This window comes from Protobothrops mucrosquamatus, unplaced genomic scaffold (genome assembly GCF_001527695.2).
Source record: "Protobothrops mucrosquamatus isolate PMUCROS unplaced genomic scaffold, P.Mucros_1.0 scaffold342, whole genome shotgun sequence".
Classification (NCBI taxonomy): Eukaryota; Metazoa; Chordata; class Lepidosauria; order Squamata; family Viperidae; genus Protobothrops; species Protobothrops mucrosquamatus.
In genome coordinates this window covers 148,943-168,656 of record NW_015386679.1, presented here as the reverse complement: position 1 = coordinate 168,656, position 19,714 = coordinate 148,943, and the positions used below count along the sequence as shown (strand labels likewise).

Below are 19,714 nucleotides of genomic sequence, written 5' to 3'. Positions count from 1 at the left end.
TTAGTTATATTATGACTTGTCCCAACCGCTTTTGTCTCGGCTGTTAGAAAGGAGGCAACTGGACATTTACATTTTCCTGATCAAAAAAACCTTGTGGTTTTTCTCATACAGTTGTGTGTTTGTGTGCATGTGGGCTTGTGTGTGATTCAAGACAGAGTTGCTAAATAAAGGGTCGAAAGATATAAATCCCCATACTGGCAATCTCAAATGCAACTTTAAATGTCGAACACAATTTCATTTCTTAGAAGCTCAACCACGAGGGTTCATTTGATTAAGAAAGTTGTGATAAAAGAGAAAAATGCCTTTACGCGTTTGTTTCCCCAGTAACTTTTATTAGCAAATTAAGTACCTTTTCCATAAAACTGATTTCGGTGAATACTGGTCAGTAAGAGACAGGTGTAGCTTTGACTTCACTTTCTCTAATAAATTTCCCTTGGACCAAATGGTGCTCCACACACAAAAACCACCCAGTGCTAACCCCGTTTCTTGCATGCTCAAATTCCTCTCAATGGAGTGGGGTTATTGGACTTCATGGTTGTCTCTGAAATTTCCCCCTGCTGAAGTTGGGTGTGTTCTGTCCCCAATAATGGGGTGGGTAGGGGGCTTTTAAAAGGGCTTTGCAACCTCTTTGAAGCAGCAAGGGGAAGTTTTTGCCTGCTTAAAGGAGCACCAGTTGGGACCTCACCCCATGTTATATACCACCTTCACCTGCCCTGTTAAAGTTCTTCTTTCTCATTGTTCGACTTCTTTTGGAAGGAAGACAGGATGTTTAAGCGCTTCGAGAATTCCTCTTTCTTCCCGTCGCTCATCTTGTTCTCATCTATCAGCTTGGTGATCCGGGAGATCTCGTTGGGGATGAACTGGTCCCCCTGGGCAAGGATTTTGCCCATGATTTTGATGTATTGCTCGGCGGATTTGCGTTCGCTCTCTTTGGCCTTGGCCAAATGCTCTTGGCCCTCTTCCAGGAGAGCCTGGCGATGCTCAGGATCTTGGGCGGCACTTACAAATTTGCTGGCCAAGGCATCGAATATTTTCAGGCAACCTGGCATCCCCATGTAGATCCCTCGGAGTTTCAGCCAACGCTGGAGAGCACTGGCCTTAACCTGACCATCGTAAGGCAAGGGGTTCTCCAGGTCACCATCTTGGAACAAGTAGAAAACTGGATAGGAGTCTTTATCCAGTTTGTATTTTTCCCCCAACTCCATGTTCTGCTTGTCACCATAATCTGTAAAGAAAAGCAATATAAACTCAGGTAGGAGAATAACTAGTTAGTGGGTTTGCTGGTCATTGTTCACCGCAGATGTGATTAACCAGGAGTCACTTTATCGGAGAAATGGGTAGCATATAAATTTAATTAATCAATCAATCAATCAATAAGAGTGCTTAAGTGACTTTCACAAGTCCAAACTGAAGAAATTTCTAAACAGAAATTTTAAGTTCTGTTTGAGTGGGTTGATTAAACTATTACCGTAACTTTCATAATATAAAGGAACATTCAATCATTTGAAGGATGAAAATATGCAGCCGGTAGAACCCCAAAATTTTAAAGCCTTGAGGTCTAGCAGCTTGTTCCTTGCAAAGCACATCCTGGCTAAAAGCACGAGACCAAAAAGTGCAGCCCTGCAGGAGAATTCAAACTCTCTATTTCCTTCACCCTCTTTGTGCTATCATGTTGATTGTCCTGGGGTGGAAAGAAACAGCAGGTGTCATTTTAAAAGAGGGACAGGAGGGGAATTTCCATTTCTAAAATGGTAACAGAGAGAGGCCCATTTTAGAAATGAAGATCGAAAGTTGAACTTTTGGAAAATCTTGTGGTTCCACTGAGACGACCCAGGTCTCATTATAGGCCAGGAGGAAAAATGGTATTAGATCTGTGAGGGTATTTGCAACCCTGCACCCAAAATCTTGTAATGGCTGAAGGCTCAGTGGTTAGAGCTGATTCAGAGGCTACATCTGGAAAGTACCAGACTGAGCACATGACAATTAAGTAAATCCAGAGAGTTTTGTTTATATGAGAGACAGTATGGTCTAGTGGTTACGGCACCAGGCTAAAAAGCAGGAGATTGTGAGTTCTAGTACTGCCTTAGCCATGAAAGGCAGCTGGGTGACCTTAAGCCAGTTCCCCCCCTTTCAGCCCAGCCCACCTCACAGGGTTGTCGTTGTGCAGAATATGAGCAGGAGGAAAGTATGTTGGACATGTTTGCCGCCTTGACTTATTTCTCAAAATAATAAAGGCGAGATACAAATATATATTAAAAATCCTGCCTTTATTATTTTGATAAATAACTCAAGACAGCTAACATATCCAATACAGTACCCAAATATAGCATGAATCTTATTTCTTAAAACTGCACGACCATTTTAAGAAATAAATAGATCTTCCTCATCATCTCAAAGCCAACCTCTGGACCTCAGGTAGGGACCACCTAGACAGAGCCCCATCTCACCTGAGATCCCCACCTCAGCCACCAGCAGGTCGCTGCTGGACTCCGAGCTCTCAGCCACCTTTTTGAACTCATCCTGCTTCTCCCCGTAAGGGTACTGGGTGTCGAATTTCACCAGGACGTACTTGTGCTTTGGGATCACCTGTGGAAAGAGCAACACAAGCCAGGCTGGAGCCCCCCCCCCTGCAGAAGGACCAGCTGGAAGAGGTGGTGCTTACTAAGGCCCCTCCCTGCCTAAATGCTCATGATCACCCTGCAGAGTCTGCCACGATGGATCCCTTCCAAAAATGGAGAACAGGTTATTCTGCAGCGTCTCCAGGAAGGAGTTGCTTTGACGCCTCACTGCCTCATTCTAGGCTTGGGGAAACTGAGGCAGCATCCAGGCGGGGCTGCCTGCAGCCTTCCGGCCACGGTTCCCACGCCTCCCTGGCGACTGCCGGCCTCCCCAGATCCAGAGCACAAAGAGCCGAGATGGGCAGCATGTAATTTTTGGTAATCAAAAAAGGCAGAGCCTTCGCAGGTTGTCTGAATGCGCTGCTTCTTGAGTAAAAGGTGCGGGGAGGAGAGCCTGGGATTCCCGTCACCCCGAAAGCCTCGCTGGGCTCCCCCCTTCCCGCCCTTGCTGCTTAGAAGGGGGAAACGCACTTTGCGCGCGATCAGAGGCACGGCGGCGCCCAGGGAAGAGGAGGTCCGTATCGCCCTCGCCGTCCACTTGGACTCCCCGGATTGGCGAGCGGTGGGAATCGCCCCGCCGTCTCCCCGCCCTCTCGGGCTTTCCGGGGAGGAGCGGCGGGGAAGGGGACCCGAGAGGGGCGCGCTTTCGCCTCCCCAGAGGCCTCCTCCCGCCGGGCCACCCCGCTTCCGCTCGACGGGCGAAGGCGCACAGGCCCGCGATGCGCCCCGCCAGCCGCTTCGCTCTGCGGCAGCGCTGGCCCCGTCGGGACCCCCGGGCGGGGCGCGGGCTTACCTTGTAGAAGGTGACGGTGTCCAGCGGGAGCGCGCCCTTGGTGTGCAGCGCCCCGCACCTCTCGGGGGCCGCGCACAGCAGCAGCAGCAGCAGCGGGGGCAGCAGCAGGAGGCGGCGGCGGCAGGCGCGGCGCCCGGGACTCGCCATGGCGACCAAGTGGCTGCTGGGCGAGCGAGCGGGCGACGAACTTCCCCGGCGGGGGAGGGGCTTGCGGGGGCGGTTCCGCGGCACTCGCCGGCGCCCCCCGCAGGCCAAGCCGCGCTCCTTCCCTGCCTCTCCCCCGCCCCCCTTTGGAGCAGACACCCCGTAGAACAGGGGTTCTCAACCTTTGACCATTTTAAGGCATGTGGACTTCAACTCCCAGAATTCCACAGCCAGCAATGCTGGCTGTGGAATTCTGGGAATTGAAGTCCACATGCCTTAAAATGGTCAAAGGTTGAGAAACACTGCCGTAGAAGCAAGGAAGCCCCGCTTCTCCCCGCCCTGCTCCGACCTCTGGCTGGTGGGAAGCTGCCCACCCACCCACCCAGGCTATAAAGGCTGCAATTTTGGAAACGCCGGCCTGCCTAACGGCATCTCCCCGGGGTTGCTCCTTCTCCTCCTCTTCTGGCTTTTGAGATTTCACTAGGCGACTGGTAAAAGTCCAGCTTTGCAAATGGGGTAGTCAACCTTGGCTCTTTTATGACTGGTGGACTTCAACTCCCAGCTGTGCCAGCTCAGGAATTCTGGGAGTTGAAGTCCACGAGTCATAAAAGAGCCCAGGTTGACTACCTCTGAATGGTGCAAGCGTTGAACCCCACAACCCTTCTAATGCTGCCTTTACGCTGCAGAAAATGGGCCTCAAAATGCACCAAGCCAGCCTTGACTTCTGCCAGCCTGAGGCCTGTAGACCTCTCTAACATCTGTCTGTCCCCACAACACTTAAAAGACCCTTTAAACGGCGCGTTTTGGATCACAGCTAACTTCTTAGCATTGAAACGCAAAGATCTCCCTTCAGAGAGAGGTGAACGTTTCCCAGCTTGAAAGAAACAAAAAGGCACAGAAAAAGTTGGTTATAAAGAAACTGAGTTTTTTTTTTATAAATTATAAACCCATTCAGTTTACAGCAGATTGTTAGCAGTTTTATCCTTTTAAATTTCTGTTGGTGGTTGAGGTGTTTAACATAGTCACAAATTAAAAAACAGCAAAGCAAAGCAAAGAAGCTCCACAGTGTTAGAACAGAACAGGTAGCCAAATACCTCTCCTTTTATAGCTCAAATAAGAGGCAAAACAAACCCCATGATTCAATTATCAGAATTTCAAATATAAATTCAATTTCTAAATATAAGAAAATGATTTAAAAAAATGATAAAACCCTAAACTTCCAACATTGGAAAGGAAACACAGTTGCACAGATGTTCTGCTTCCGCAAAAGGAAACTGAGTTTACAGCCTGCCAGAAAATATAACCCAAAGGTTTTCGTTCCTAGAAGTTGCCTCGGAAGGACCCTGAATCAAAGGATTACTTATTCTCAAGCTTTCAGCTCTTTTTAAATACCCCCAGGTACGCCGACCCACTTCCAGAAGACATGGACAAAATAATTACGTCACAAATTCAGAATTTCACATGTTTGGGCAAATGGGAAAAAAACAGCACTAGTTTCCAGCAGCTTCTCTTCCCCATACCTGTTTTGGGAGGAGGAGTAGCATCTTCTCTGTAGCAGAAGGAAATCCTAAGAAATCTTGAAAAGATTTAATAACTGAAACAAATACAAGTAATTTATGTAACGTGTGGCTTATAATCTTGAGATTATGGCCTCCTCTACTTGATCAAACGAGGAAAGCTTTGGAAAGGTTGTTTAAAAAGGCAATCTCAAAAGCGAAGGATATCAACGGTCAATATTCTTAAGAATACTTTTTGGATGAAAAAAAAAAAGAGTTTGGGGAAGGAGCTGATCGTGCTGAAAGCACCTTAAAAATCCAAGCGCCATGAAGTGCTCTGACAACAGGGGTTTCAGAAGGCCATAAGCCACCATTATATTTCCAAAACGGGCATTTTGAATCAAGCTGTCCACCAGAAAAACAATATATTCAGGACTGACGGTCCTGAAACCGTTGCTCAAACCGTTCTTTAAAGACCTTTTAAGCTGCTTCTCAATAGAAGCTCCAAAACATTTTTTCTAGAAATTATTTATTGGAAAATAAATTACGTATTTATTCTGCCCCTTTTCTCAGACTAAGTAACATACCCTGCAGGAGTCATGTTTTTGTACAAAAATCACCTCCAGATCACCACTGCGGTATCTCTTGATAGGATAAGTCTACAGCAGGTCCAGGCAAAGCTCTTTGTTCCTCACGGGGCAGGTAGGGCTGCCTGTAAAACAGGTGAGAACCTCTCCTGGGGCAGGTGAGAGGGGGCCTTGAGAAGACAAGCCATGGAGAGCCCATCAACATGCTGGATATGCTGGCAGACAGCAATAAATCGGGCTGAACCAAGGCCACTGCTTCAAAGCCTGGATCCTGGCTAACGAGAAAGTAACCCATATAGTTGGGGTTACCTTAGCTTACCTGACTCTGATGCTACCTGGCTATCTTCCTGGCCATAAACTCTACGTTCACGAGGCTTCCTTTCAATCTGGCAATTGCTTAGGAAAAAACAGGACCACATCCTGTGGTTTTTAGTACCCACTGATTAAAAAAAAAATACAATGGTAACCAATCAATTCTCTCAAGTAAACTCGGAAAACACAAGCTTAGTGATATCACAGAAAAGTGAAACCTGCTACGAATGTGCACAACGAAAGGCCAACTTGCTGTCAGTAACCGCAACTGGCTACGCAGGAGCGCAACCCTTTTTTCACCCAACAGCTTGAATGTCAAAATGCGGAGCACTCGAAATACTCCCTGGCTCAACAGGTATTTTGGGAGTTCTGAACGCGAAAAGGATTTGAAAGCGGTTGGAGCTTCTTGTTCTCCATTCTTGGGTCCCATCCAAAATCCACCTTATATATACATATTCCAGAAGGTATTTGGGAGCACTTTGAAATTAGAAATACGAAAGAACTGTGGTTCAGCTCAACTCAGCCAGCCTGCCTCAACATGCCAACTCTGAAAGTGGAAGAAACATCAAGGCACCACCGCACAGCTTTAGACGGCAGACTATTTTCTTTAAAATAACAACAGCTCTATTGAGGGCTTTTTGCCACCACTTACACTGATAACCTTTTACCTGATTCCTATGGAATTCTAGGTCCAGTCGCATTTCTAAACCAAAGTTTTTCCATTTTCTTGGAAACCACTGGAGTGGCTTTAACTGACAGCGCTGTTCTGTGACACTTACAGGGTAGGGAAAAGGAGGTTTGATGCGGTAACTGACGCTGGTCCTCTTTCCAACCAATTTGAACGGCTGTAAGGGAAGTTGCATACATAAAGGAGAATAAAAGACCCTGTTGTAGACCAGATCGTTCAACAGTCAGATTTACTTGGCTGTGGCAGAAGCAGGAGAGCCCAAGAGATGCTTAGGGTGTCCACAGATGACCTCCGGCCTGGTCATTTGCTTCTGTAGGGCAAAAACGTGCACGCAAAATAAATGCTGCCTTGCCTATGGGAGAGGGGAAAATACAAATTCCTTTGAAATATGCTTTACACTGGATTCCTATTGCTGCTTCTAAAGAGTTGGAGACTCCCAACAGTTTCTGGAGAACATCCCCTCCCTCAGAGCCAAGGGAGATGCAATGGGTTAGGCCGGGGATCTAGAATCTGTTGTGATCTGCTTATGAACATGTATAAAAAGTGGTCTAACCCTGACCGTGGAGGGTCCCTGTGTCCATTCTTTTAATGTACAATAATTTAATCGGCTTGAATATATCTTTTAATACATAAAAAAAAGTTTGTGATCAAAGTCCTTCATGCATTTATGAGGAAGTTCCAGATTTTAACACAGAAGGGATGGTAGATGTTGCTTATCTGATGCCAATGCTTCAGTCTGGCTTTCTCCACAAGGAGGCATTTCATCAAACCTTTAGATTTTTTATTGTATCAAGTCTCTTTTTCAGCAGCTCTCCAATTTCTTGAACCGCGTGCTGGTAACTACTCTGGACTTTCCCTAGCGCAGTCTTTGTAAACTTCTTTTCTTCCTGGATAAGAGAAAAGGGCATGCACACAAGATAATCAAAACCAACCGGACCGACTCTTGAAATATTCCCATAAAAATCTCCAAATAACGATAAATTTACGTTACAACCGTCTTTGAATTTCTAAGAAGAGATGCTGGCAAATTACAATTTTTAAAGGAAGAAAACAGCTTAAGGATGCACGGCGTTGGACCAGCCAAAGTATTTGAGCTAGCCATCTGCCAGGAACTTCAGACTGGCAAACTAGCTGTGAGTTTTTCCACGCGCCAAGAAATATTTTGAGCAAAAAGGCAGGGTTGAAAAATGAACAGAAAGAGTAAGACAAATTCTGACCACAGGAGGTCGGAGAGCATTCCTTTAAAAGCTACTATTTCTTACCTGCAAAAGTGAATTATTGTCTATGTACAGCTCTTCAAGTTTAAGTGCAGTTAAGTTAATTTCAAGCCCTCTGAGGTGATCTACCACGTTGGAAATGAGCGTCTGGAGTCCAGAAACATAATCTTGGAAGCTGGTGAACACAGGAGGCTACAAAGACGTGCGAGAGGGGAAGCTTTAAAAGGCCTTCCGTGGTCTGTCCTCAATTGTTTAATTCGTTACATGAACCGAATGAAGAATTTGCTCTCAACCATCAGGAATTAGAAGCCGAGCTGTGGCTTGGGGTGGGGGGTGGGGGACAGGAAGAGGAAGAAGGCAACCCGGCCTAGCCTACCAGGGCTCCACTGCTGTCTTTTTTCTTCTTCTTCTTCTTTTGCAGGGTTGATTTCCAGGGCCGAAGGACGGCGTCCGAGTAACTGCAGACCCACGAGACGAGGGAGGTGGTCTGCGAGGATGAGAAGCAGGGGAGGGGAGGCGCTTTAGGGGCGCTGCTGCCTTTTTCAGCAAAGCAGGCTGGGTGGCTCAGATCGCCCAGACTCACCTCCACAAAGAAGACCAGGTTTTCTAAAATATTTGGATGGGTTTTGAAGCTGCCCTCCCTGACTTCCAACAAATCGCCTTTGCATTTATTGACCTGATCTTAAGAAAAGAAGGAGAGAGAGGAAGAGGGGAGAAAAAAGGTTTGTGAATATTTAAGTTTTTTGCAAAGCCACACAGACACCCATCTCCCCTCTTTGCAGCCATACAGACTCTGCTCCCTTTGGCTGAATTATGGAAGATAGAACGGATATTCCTCCCGGAAATAGACAAAAGCTGTAACGGTCCATCCTCTCCACGATGCTTATTATTCTCAGAGCCTGATGCTCCGAAGTAGAGCACTTCCTTCCTGTCTGTAAAATGGCCACATTCCTGTAACCCATAAAGGGTCAAGCTCTTTCTGACCTCTCCAACATGCCAGAAGTGCAAACTACTTGCTTAAAGAAAATAGGCTAAGAAGGCCAGGGCAAATAAAACGTAACTGAAAGAAAAATACTTAAATAACTAACTCACATGGCTTTTCAAGGCTTTCCCTCAAATCTATGCAGTACTGGTCACTTAAGATGTCTTTCCTATGAATGCTGCATACTTTCATAACATTGGCCTAAGTGAATAATCGGGGCCTGCCTTGTATTTACACACCGTGGGTAAAAATAATCTTTAGCAGTTCTGCAGAGGTGGTCTGTGAAAGCTGGCTCTTTTAGGAAAGGGGACCCCCCCCCCAAAACGTGTCCACAAGTTAAGGAAGCAGGTTTGTCAGGTCTGAAGTAGGTCAGAATTCTTGGGGACTTATTTGCAAACCTGGCATACCTGTTAGTTGCTCCAGTAATGATTTCAAACAATTTCCTATTCGCTCTTGAATTGCCGTGGAATCTTCTGCAAATAAATAAGGGAGCCACTTGTTTATCCAATTAGAAGTGGCCTATCGTAAATACACAAATAAGGGGGTGTGTGTGAGAAGAAGCAAAAGGAAAAAGCAACAGTGGCACAACTCAGATATGAAAGTTGTGGACTTCAACGCCCAGAATTCCCCAGCCAGCAAGGTTAAAGTTGCCAAGGTTGGACACTCCTGGACTAATCCCTGTTTCCCGCTCTCTCCCTTCAGCCCCAAATTGAAGGAAGTTGGAGGGCTTACCTAAGCCATTGGTATCTAATTCATAAATTTCACTAACTAGGTAAAACAAGCTGGTTTGGGACTGGCAGCTCCCACTGTCAAAGAAGCTGGCCATCCGTGAAGAAGGGGGGCCGAGGGCCGGATACTGTGGAAGGAGGAGAAACACAGCCTATCACATAATTTCCAAGGGAAAAAAGACAACGTTATTTGAGATCTAACCCAAGTTGTTTTTCTAAGAGCCCCGTTTACTATTGTAACCGGTCTATTTAAAAAAATAGCATTCTTTCCCTGACCTGTACCTGAATATTTTTCTGTAGGAACCACTTCCCCGACCTCACTGCATCGTCCAGCTGCCGCAGGAGAGTCCGGACGGTGTCTATCTTGGAGGAGACTCCATTCTCGGTGCTTTTCTCTGAGTTCTTCGGCTGGCTGCTGTGGCTAAGAGCTGGCAGCCCGCTTATTAACCGTAATGTCAGGGACCGAATCCGCAACCAGGTGGTCTCTTCCTCCAAGGAGTATTTTCTGTGCTCTTCAGAAATATTCCTGAGAGAGAAACGGAAAGAGGGAGAATTCAGATCCAGAAACCTATACGCAAGCCGCCTATTTTGTTGTCCCTGTATCCCTGAAACTTGGAAGTCTAGGTCAACGTTTGTGAAGGGATGCGTCGTCCCTTCCATCCACAAAGGTACAGTAAAACCTTATTCTAACACATCTTTTGCAAGTCTGGAGGAGGGAGGGATTGATTAAATCCAAGTGGATGTAATGTATACCATCTGCATACTTGTGTTTGTATGTTATATCTTTTGGGTCGTTATGCAAATGATACAGACCACAGGGTTTATCCGGAAACCCCCAAATAGGTTCCTAGTTTGGGGTGAAAACTGAAGGAAAGAATTCCTTCTAAATGGTGCTAATACTTCACTGCATCTATTATAATTCGGGATGATCTATTTATTTCAGGTGGCTGTATAAATGCCCAGTGTAAAACCTGCACTGTCCCTGGATATATTCCCGTTTCCCTTCAGGTCATATAAAGCTTCTACTGTGCATGATAACCTTTGGGGCTTACTTGTCTTTCGGGTCCCAATTAAATAAGACGGCGAGGTCTCTATTATCCCGCAGGTCCTTCCAGGGAATGTCGTCCTCCTCCGGACTTAGGCTCATGGATTTAATACTTTCTTCCAAGCTTGTTGATCTGGTTCATGAGGAACCAAACAGAAATGCTGGGTTAGGCACTCAAAAGTGTTTGCTGAGATTTGCTTAAGGGGTTTTTTTTCCCCTCTCTTTTCAATAGGGCCATCAGGATGTCTCCCGACTTGCAAGGGAAAACACGCCAGGTGACGGATTGTGTTTTCATCAAAAGCTTCTCTCTCTACGAAAATAAGCCAAACAGGCCCAGATGTTTCAAGAGTTGCTAGGATCTGTCCTTCCATTTTTACACAGTATCGCTGCTACTCAAACCCTGCTCAACTTCGCTGCCTTCCCAGGAAAAGCCCTCACAGGGTTACAGGCGTTTCTCTGGACTCACATATTGGCTTCCAGGAGAAGATCCAGCAACATTCGTTCTGTGCGGACTTGTGCAAAATGAAGTGAGGAGTTCAGCCTGTTCCTGAAAGCGATGAATTCTGGGATCTTCTCAAATGCCCCGTATTTATAGGCCTGAATGATGTATTCTGAGGTCTGCAAAGAAAACACAGGAGGTGCTCAAGGCTTGAGGCAGTCAAGAGAGACGGACTGACTGCCTGCCTGGTGGGAGTCCCAAAAGACGCTCCAGAGGCATGGTCCAATCCTGAGGGGCCCCAGCCCTTGTGCAGCCGTCACTCTTTGAGACTTGCACAAATTTTCGAGAGCTTGGTTTTAGGAAGGAGGAAGCAGGAAGCGCAATCTCAGTGAGGAAGTAGGACCAAGTGCTTGAAGGTTTAGAAATTATTTGTTTACTCGGGCTGATTATCGACCCAAGCACAAGTCCATCCATCCTTGCCTCCCTTCTGCTTCTCCTACCAGACTCTGGGTATCAACGTGAGGCCAGGCAAAGGGAGGGAGAGGAACGGCGGGAAGGGCTGGCTCTGCTTCAAAGGACTTTGCACATGCTCTCTCAAGGGGAGAAACGGATTCTTCCTCCTCTTCCCACACTTACATCTTTCTGGTTGGAGTGGAAAAACCTGAGCGCAAAGTTGCAAGATTGGGACGCAGCAGCATAGTGGCCAAAAGCTGTGGCATAGCGGGTCAGCAGGTATCTGCAATGCAGAACGCACAAACCAACGAATAAACTAACAATGCTCACAAACCATGAAAGCTGGCTCAGTTTTCCCAGCTGTTAGACCACCGTTTAAAGTCCTTCCCACAAAGGGGCACAGCGGCACCTCTCCTCGCCCAAAGACCCCCACAGGACCCTTTCCCAACCTCTGGCGAATGGAGGAGAGACCAGGCAGAGGATCATCTTCCCCGCCCAAGACAGCAGCTCCACCAAGCCCCTGGCCCAGGAGAGAGGCGAGCCACCCACCCGATGGTATCGTGCTGTATGTGCTTGGCATCGAGGCCGGAGTACAGCTCCACCACTGGCTCGAAGGCCCCCAGCATGCAGTAGATTCGGATGAGCAGCAACTTGAACTGGGCATTGGCAGGGCTGCAGGTCAACCCTTCCTCTAGCAGAGTCAAGCACTGCCAGACGGCCGGTCCCTCGCCTGGAGGGGGGAGAGGGCAAAAACTGTGATCGAGGTGAGAAGGCAAGGAAGAAGCACAGAAAGTACGTGAAGCCAACTTTGCCCATGAGATTAATTTGTCTAGTTCTTCTTCAAAGCTGCATTGCATTCGTAATGGGGAAGAAATTCCAAGATTCAATGTGTAAAGAACACCTTTATTATGTCCCCAAATTCCAATTCTTCAGCTACTTTAGCAGATTTCAGATTCAATCTAGTTGTCAACGCTGTGGCAATGGATGTTCCCGCTCTGACAACTGAGGGAAACTGCAGCCATTTTAACTCCGCGTACAGCTTGCTTTTTCTGCTGTTTAGAAAAATTCAGCTTCGTGGGAACTCAAGGACTCCGATAATGTTTTGGCTGGCTGAGGAGCTGGAGAGGGAGCTTTAGCCTAATTGGAGAATGTGATTTATGACTGCTTCATGGGGGTGGGAATTGCAACTTGTCACTTTGTATCTGGGGGAAGGGAATCTAGTTTTGGGTTCAACTATGTAGTGCCGACACTTTGTTTCCTGAATAAAATGTTCTTTAAAGAAGAATTCTTGCCTTGAAGTTTTTTAATGGGTTTCATCTATCTGAACCACGACACCAGTCTTACCTGAAGAACAGAACGCTTTCTCTCCAATTTTTCCATGGCACACATAACTGTATAAATCTCTGAGCCTCACCACTAACTTTTATTGTTGTTAATAAACGAAGCAGGTTATAATCTTCCCTTCCAGGGGATTGTGTCAATCTCAAAGTCATTTCTGATCACAGACAGGTGTTATAAGAACGTACCTGCCTCCAGCCAGATGTCAAGGAGCAAATGAACAGCAAGCAGGCAGTAGTAATCTGAAAGCTGTAACTCTGTTTTCAAACAGGATTTTCCTGAGGGAATAAAAACAAAGTCTCAAAATAGAACATTTTATGCTGTCAAACATGAGCTAGCTCAATGAAAAAGCTATTTAACATTCCTTACAGGTTTACTTAAAATGCTAAATTTCCAATTCTCCCAAATCAAAATGTAATAGTGACCAGATTTAACCAGCTGGGCTAAACAACTTGCAAGTTGGTCAATGATGCTCTAGAGCAGGGGTACTCAAACTTGGCCACTTTTAAGACATGCTGGCTGGGGAATTCTGGGAATTGAAGTCCACAAGTCTTAAAGCGGCCAAGTTTGAGGACCCCTGCTCTAGAGATCCTCGGACAAAGGCTTAAATCTAACCGCAAAGGCAGATGGTCAGGACAGAGTCCAAGAAGGGCCAAGAGGCCCGACAGTCTCCTCACCAAAATCCAATCCGTGCCGATAACGCAACATCAAGTCCTGGACTGCTGCCAGTTTTTGAGCTGTGTCCATGGTGTGGAAGAGTCCAAGCAACCGTGTCAACTGCATCACACATAGGTGCTGTTGTAAAGCTTTGATATTAGCTGGGAGCGCAAGCCTGCCTTCTGGTGGGACGGAAAGGGGGATAACCCCCAATAACTGGTTGATGAACTGCAAACAAAAGGAGAGGAATCTATTAAGTAAGACCTCTGGAGTCCAGGAGGCAGGGGGCAGGAGTGGCCAGTGAGGTTACCTTTGTGTATTGCGTTGATGGAAGAAGGTCGACAAACACCTTGAGATCCGTAAAGCAGCAAGGTTTGTCCCCAAACATCTTGAAATACTGGAACATGAGTTCTTCTGGAATGCCTAATAAATAAAGAATCAGCAGCTGAAAAGCGGCGTAGTCAGTTTTTGGGATTGTAAAACTGTCCTCTAATATTCACGAGGTCTCTTGATACAGTAAATAGCCAGGAAAGGCCCAGAAAACTGCTCAGGAGAGTCTGCAGCAAAGCAGCTTCCCAGTTAATTCACCAAACTGGATAGAGAATTCTGGGACTTGAAACCCACCCATCTTAACATTGCCAAGTTTGAAGATTTAGGATTTGCTTAATTAACAAACACTTCCCTTGCAAAACCAACCATCCATCTAAAAAAAAAAAAGGGGGAGGTGAGGAAGGACAAAGCATCTTCACAATGTGGCATTAAAAATACAGCCCAGGAACTCTCTCAGCCTGGGTCAATGATTCCCCTCCTTAAAAAAATCAAGCTACAAACGAAAGGAACGACTCATAAGGGTTTTCCTCTTGTTTTGAGCACTGAGGATCTGCAGAGAGATCTGAGCACACCTTGCATTGCTGCAGCTCAGGGGAGTCTCAGCATTTACACATTTATCCACCTCCAGGAAAACTGCCAAGATTTATAATAGAAGACAAATTGTCTCCCCAGTGACCGGTAGATGCCTGCAATTCTTCTGCAGAGTTTACATCAGCCGCTGAAATCCCGACACGGTCTCCCCTTGCGCCCCCACCCCCCAAGAGGCTCATTCCGGCATCCCTGCAGCAGCCCTTACCCAATTTCTGCTCTTCAGGGCAGCCCCTGTGCCGCAAGCGGCTGATCAGCTCCAGCTGGGCCAGGTACGGACCCCGCAGTGGACGGGCACTGTTGGACTCGTGGATTAGCCTCTGCTCTATGAAGGCGACGGCTTGCTCTGTGCTGTGATGCACGTCTCCTTCCAGAGAACTGAGCACAAGAAAGGCAGTGAGGTCCAGTCCCTCCATTCCATCTCTCTCTCTCTCTCTCTCTCTCTCTCTCTCTGTCTCTCTCTCTCTCTCTCTCTCTCTTTATAAAGATTCCGAGCCTCTCAGAGCCCTCCAAGAGAATACTCACTGCTCTCCTTCGGCTGGAGGGGTCCAAGCCATGTCAATCAGTTGAAAGAGGGAGTCAAAGTAGATCATGTAGAACTGCCAATCATCTGGGCTAGATCAGAAAAACGAGGGAAAGGGGAAAAAGCTGAAGTGCAGTGGAGAACGCCTTCTCTCTTGTGAGCATTCACAGGGTGGGCCTAGCAGGGCAGGAAGTCAAGAGCGTTTCCTGAAAGGAAGAGGAAAGTGTCTCCCCGCGTAGGGCTCCTCTGAACGTCACAAAAATAAACCAGGTGGATTAATGACGCGGGCAGATTAGGGAGCCTTTGAAACGGCAAAGGTAGGCTAGGGAAAGGGCTGCTGACCAGGCCCTGGATTGGGTGATGGGTCAAAGAACAAGAAAGGTTTGGCTAAGCAGTTCTATTTAATAGAAGATGGGGGCCTCTAAATGTAATAACTGAAAAGAAAAAAAAAAGATTCCAAGTGAAGAACAAAAGGAAAAGATTCCTCTTGGGGGCCATCTAATGTGTTTACTGGCCAGGGGAAACATCAGGGGCAACCCCCAGGAGGCGAAAGGGCTGGGCCAGGTGTGGCCCAGAGGCCCTGGCTACGTTTCCTTACTTTTTAAGCAGAAGTTTTCTCGAGAGAGCGTTGCATTCTGGCCATTTGCTCAGCTTCCTGTACATCTCCATGCATTTGTTTTCTCTGCTCTGGAGAGCGCTGGTTAATTTGTCTAATATACACATACACACATAAAATGAAAATTCACATAATGAACATGTCAATTTCAGAAACAAAATTCCCTTTCATCCAGCAAAAATTAGACCGCAGGGAGCCAGGGAAAGTTTTCTGGGATTTAATTTCAAAATCGCCTTATATAACCCAAGATGCAAACTATCTGGCACGGACGCACGTTTGTAGATGAGGCTGTGATAAAAGCACATAGTTTTGAAAATTGGTGCAACATTAAACTGCAGACAATCCTCTGTGTAACAGATGACATCTCTTTAACAAAAGCACTGGAAAATTTTACCTCCCAATTTTCCTCTCACAACATCCAGAGCTTCTTGGTATTTTTCCAAGCGTTCTAGAATCATGTAGTAAAGTTCCACCTAGTAGAAGTGGATAGCAAGAGGAAGAGAGAAGTCAAGAGGAGAGAGACTTGCCACAATTAGCTCCACTAATTTATCTTCAGTGCTACCCTTTAAGAAGGGGAGATATATTTCTTGGCCCAATAAATTGTATCACGAACTGAAATCGTTTTATTGGAACTGACGTTGAACTTAAATCGAATTGGAAAAAAAGTCTTACTTCTGCTTCAGCCTCGATTTTATCTTCTTTCACCATTTTTTCTACCATCCTTTCAGCTAGGGGTAAAAACATGGTTTTTGAGAGCTTTTCATCCTGCGCAGATATTGACTGCAAGAAAAAAACACATAGGACTGCCATATAGAGAACCAGCCCGCCGTCTGGCTAACACAGCACTCTTGGTTTCTAGTTTTTCCCTAGAGGAGCCAAAACAAGCAAGGTTTAATGTAGCCCACTCTTAACCTAATTCCGGGAACTATAACCCCAACCCCAGGCTCCCTGTAGCTCTGGAAGACACCAAGTTAAGACAGGCTGTGCCGCTGCATTACAACCCGTGCTTGAAACATATATAATCTATTTCTAACATCTACTTAGCATTTTCACATATTTTAACTGGAAAGGAAACCAATTCCAAAGACACTCTGACTCTCCTCTGAAATGTTGGACCTACCTGCATTATTAAACTCATCACGGACCAAAAATAGTATGGGTTTTTAGGGACAATCTTGTAAAGTGCCATTCCAGCCTGGAAAAGAAGCATAAATAAAGATGACGAAGGACTTCACAGAAAACGACCCACTAGTCAAAAGCTATAATATTCTAGCCAACGGTGACCTCAAAGGAGAGTCTTTACGCTATTTCAAAGTGTTTGCTGAGAGGAAGGAAGCAGAACGATGGAGGCGCTCCCAGAAGCTCACTTCTGTTACATTTTGGACAACCTAGATGGGCAGGAGCTGCCCCCTCCCTTCTTCTGTCTTCTCTGGCCTGACCCTAACTGCCACTTGAGGCCTTTGCTTTAGGAGGAAACAGGAAACAGCAATCAAAACTCTACTGTAACCTGAAATTTTTTGATGTCATATGAATTTCCTTCCAAAGAAAGTCTGCTCAGGAGCCTCAGCAATTCCTCAGGCTAAAAGATGCGAAATTCTGCATTTCATCGGTGATCTGTGAGGAAGCCTGCCTTCCCTGGGTCTCCTTGGAAGAGGGAAGGCTGCTCCTTCCCTGAGAAAGAAGCAGGTCTACGATGCTGACAAGTACCTGCTGCATCTTCTTATATTCTCCGACTCTCGCATAAGCCATGAAGAGATGCGAGTGATATTCCTCACTGTTGGGAACTTTCTTCACGGCTGCCTCGTAGAGTTTCGTGACCAGCTCCGCTGAAAGCAGATATTCTAAGCGTTAAAAGTATGCAGGTGAAGACTCAGAGCCCTTTCATTACCGACTGAACAATTTGGCACCATTTATTTTCTTTAAGATGCGCCTTCTCCTCTTTAGGATGGCACCAGCACTTGGCATCCACCCAACCACCCCCAGATGACTGCAATATCTAGGCTCAGCTGGCAGTTCGAGGGATCAGTTTTAATCACACTTTAATCCCCCAGAATGTTTTGGAGCAGTAAAATGGGAAGTGTATGAAAATGGTTCCCTGGCCTAGACGTTTGGCATTATATTAATATTAGGAAATCCTGCCATGATTGAGTAAAAAAAAACCCCAAAAACCATTAATTCAGAAAGTGTTTCTGCTCCCCCTCTAAATTCCAGCAAGAAAAAAAAAAGAAACATTTCCTTAATCTTCATTAAAGTAGTTAAATATCATTCTTCTGCCTTTGAATTAAGAGTTATAACTAAAATCTTGGCTAAACAGGCTGTGTGGTCATTTTTGAGACAATCCTTTCTTCAATATATTGAAGAAGGGCTGATGAGATGCATGTGGATTGGAAGGAGAGAGAGACTTCTTTAAAATGAAAATAAAAGCCATAAAGGGGTAAGGATAGCTGGGAAACGTACGCCGATGCATTTCTCGATAAAGGATAGTCAGCGCCTGCAAGGAATTGTCATCTGTGGGTTCAAGGGCTGCTACTTCTTGGGCCAAAGTAAATGCTTCATCTTGTCTCCCAGTTCTTTGCAGGCCAATTGCTTTTAAAACCTGCACACAGATCAAAGAATATTTTAAGAGGTTTTGCAGTAGCTGTCAATAAGGATAGTCATGAAAATCCCATTCCGAGAATAATCAACAAAGAAATGTTTAGTGGGTCAAACATTAAATCTCAGAAGTTGAACACCTGCGTGGCAAACAATGAGTGACAAGTTGAGTCACAGGACAGATATCCAGGACAAGATGGAGAAAGGATACAGCTTAAACTGAATGGCTGCTAGGAACTGGTAGGGGTGTGGGGAATTCTGGGAGTTGAAGTCCACATGTATCCAAGTTGCCAAGGTTGAGAAACACTGCTCTGGTTCAGCATTGTATGTCCATCTATGAAGCAGCGGTCAGATCGCTGTCAGTTGCCCACCCTGCTCTGCCTGCCTCCAGAGAGACAGTCCTTCACGAACAAAAATCAGCCTTCTTCAACCAGTGATCCAATCCCCAGACTACTGAATTAGTTTCCATAATAGTTTGCTAATGCACCCAATTTGTTCCCTCATCTCAAAAGTTTGGATTGTGATTGCTGTTTTATAATTCTCTCAGCTACTATCGTTAACACATATTTAAAAGCACTGTTGTCCATCATTTTGGTAACATTTAACTACATCTTAGGATGCTGAGCCATGTTGAGGTGGACCAATAAGTTGAAGAATTATTTCAACAAACTGGAGCTTATGATCAACATGGCAAAGGTGATCTTACTGAGCAGGGGGAAACCAGAAGAAACAAAGGCAATGTTGCAGAGGGAAAAAACTGCCACACAACAGATGTCTTCAAAGCTTAGCTTTAAAGTCACAGTTCTGGTTGTCCAACCCAGTAAACCCTTTCTAGGGAGGCGACAAGACTAAAAGCAGACTCTGGCCCTTGCTTGTTCAAGATTTAAGACAAAGACAATTTAACAAAATAAACTAACTGTGAGCTCACCTTAGCACAGTGAAGATCTTTGTGTTTTTTTAGCAGCTTGTCTGCTTGCTGGATTGCCATTTTATTATTGCCATTATCAAGATAATCTAAAGAAAAGGAGAGAGAGACAGAGAGACAGATTATTACAGACTACAAAGCCGAGGATCGGGTTTTTCCCAATGGCGGGATTTGCCACTATAGGAGAGGAGCAGAAAATTAAAAGGATGTAACAGTCAGCCACAACAAATGGCTTCAAAACTATTAATTCAACTCATTGAATATTAAGCATCATTCCCAGGCTAGATCTGAGAAAGTTAACAAAATTTAATTAAACTCCTATACAACACACCATAAAACAAAAATCAAATGCCAAGGGAAAGACTCTTAATTATTAAAAAAAAGATGTTATTAAAATGAGATGAAATCAGAACTTGCCTGGACATTACATTATTTGTAAATTTGTCATATCCAAAAAACAAAAACGTTTTTTCATGACACTCACCAATTAATACTAACAAACACATTACTCTGAACTATTATTCAAATAATAGTAAAATGCTTCCAATCTTTTCCAGCATGGCCTTTCAATACAGAATTTGTTCAACAATGTACTGTTCATTTCTCCAACTTAGAAACATATCTGATATGTACATACAATGTT

General features: G+C 45.5%; 2 protein-coding genes across 2 annotated transcripts; both read right to left on the bottom strand.

The window, feature by feature from the left end:
• Positions 1–308: 308 nt before the first annotated feature.
• Positions 309–3,558, bottom strand: ERP29 (endoplasmic reticulum protein 29). Its single transcript, XM_015815420.2, has 3 exons — positions 3,412–3,558; positions 2,448–2,586; positions 309–1,225 (listed from the first exon to the last, which is right to left on the bottom strand). Exons 1-3 carry the CDS (start codon positions 3,556–3,558, stop codon positions 717–719), a joined length of 795 nt encoding a protein of 264 aa, XP_015670906.1. The 3' UTR covers positions 309–716.
• Positions 3,559–6,761: 3,203 nt separating this feature from the next.
• NAA25 (N(alpha)-acetyltransferase 25, NatB auxiliary subunit) lies at positions 6,762–19,146 on the bottom strand. Its single transcript, XM_015815401.1, has 23 exons — positions 19,075–19,146; positions 18,012–18,150; positions 17,262–17,380; positions 16,675–16,749; positions 16,227–16,334; positions 15,949–16,027; positions 15,537–15,648; positions 14,941–15,030; positions 14,624–14,793; positions 13,808–13,920; positions 13,518–13,725; positions 13,029–13,118; positions 12,052–12,232; positions 11,686–11,785; positions 11,077–11,228; positions 10,618–10,743; positions 9,848–10,091; positions 9,570–9,693; positions 9,245–9,310; positions 8,439–8,536; positions 8,232–8,342; positions 7,901–8,047; positions 6,762–7,525 (listed from the first exon to the last, which is right to left on the bottom strand). Exons 1-23 carry the CDS (start codon positions 19,132–19,134, stop codon positions 7,403–7,405), a joined length of 2,835 nt encoding a protein of 944 aa, XP_015670887.1. The 5' UTR covers positions 19,135–19,146; the 3' UTR covers positions 6,762–7,402.
• Between the last annotated feature and the right edge of the window lie 568 nt (positions 19,147–19,714).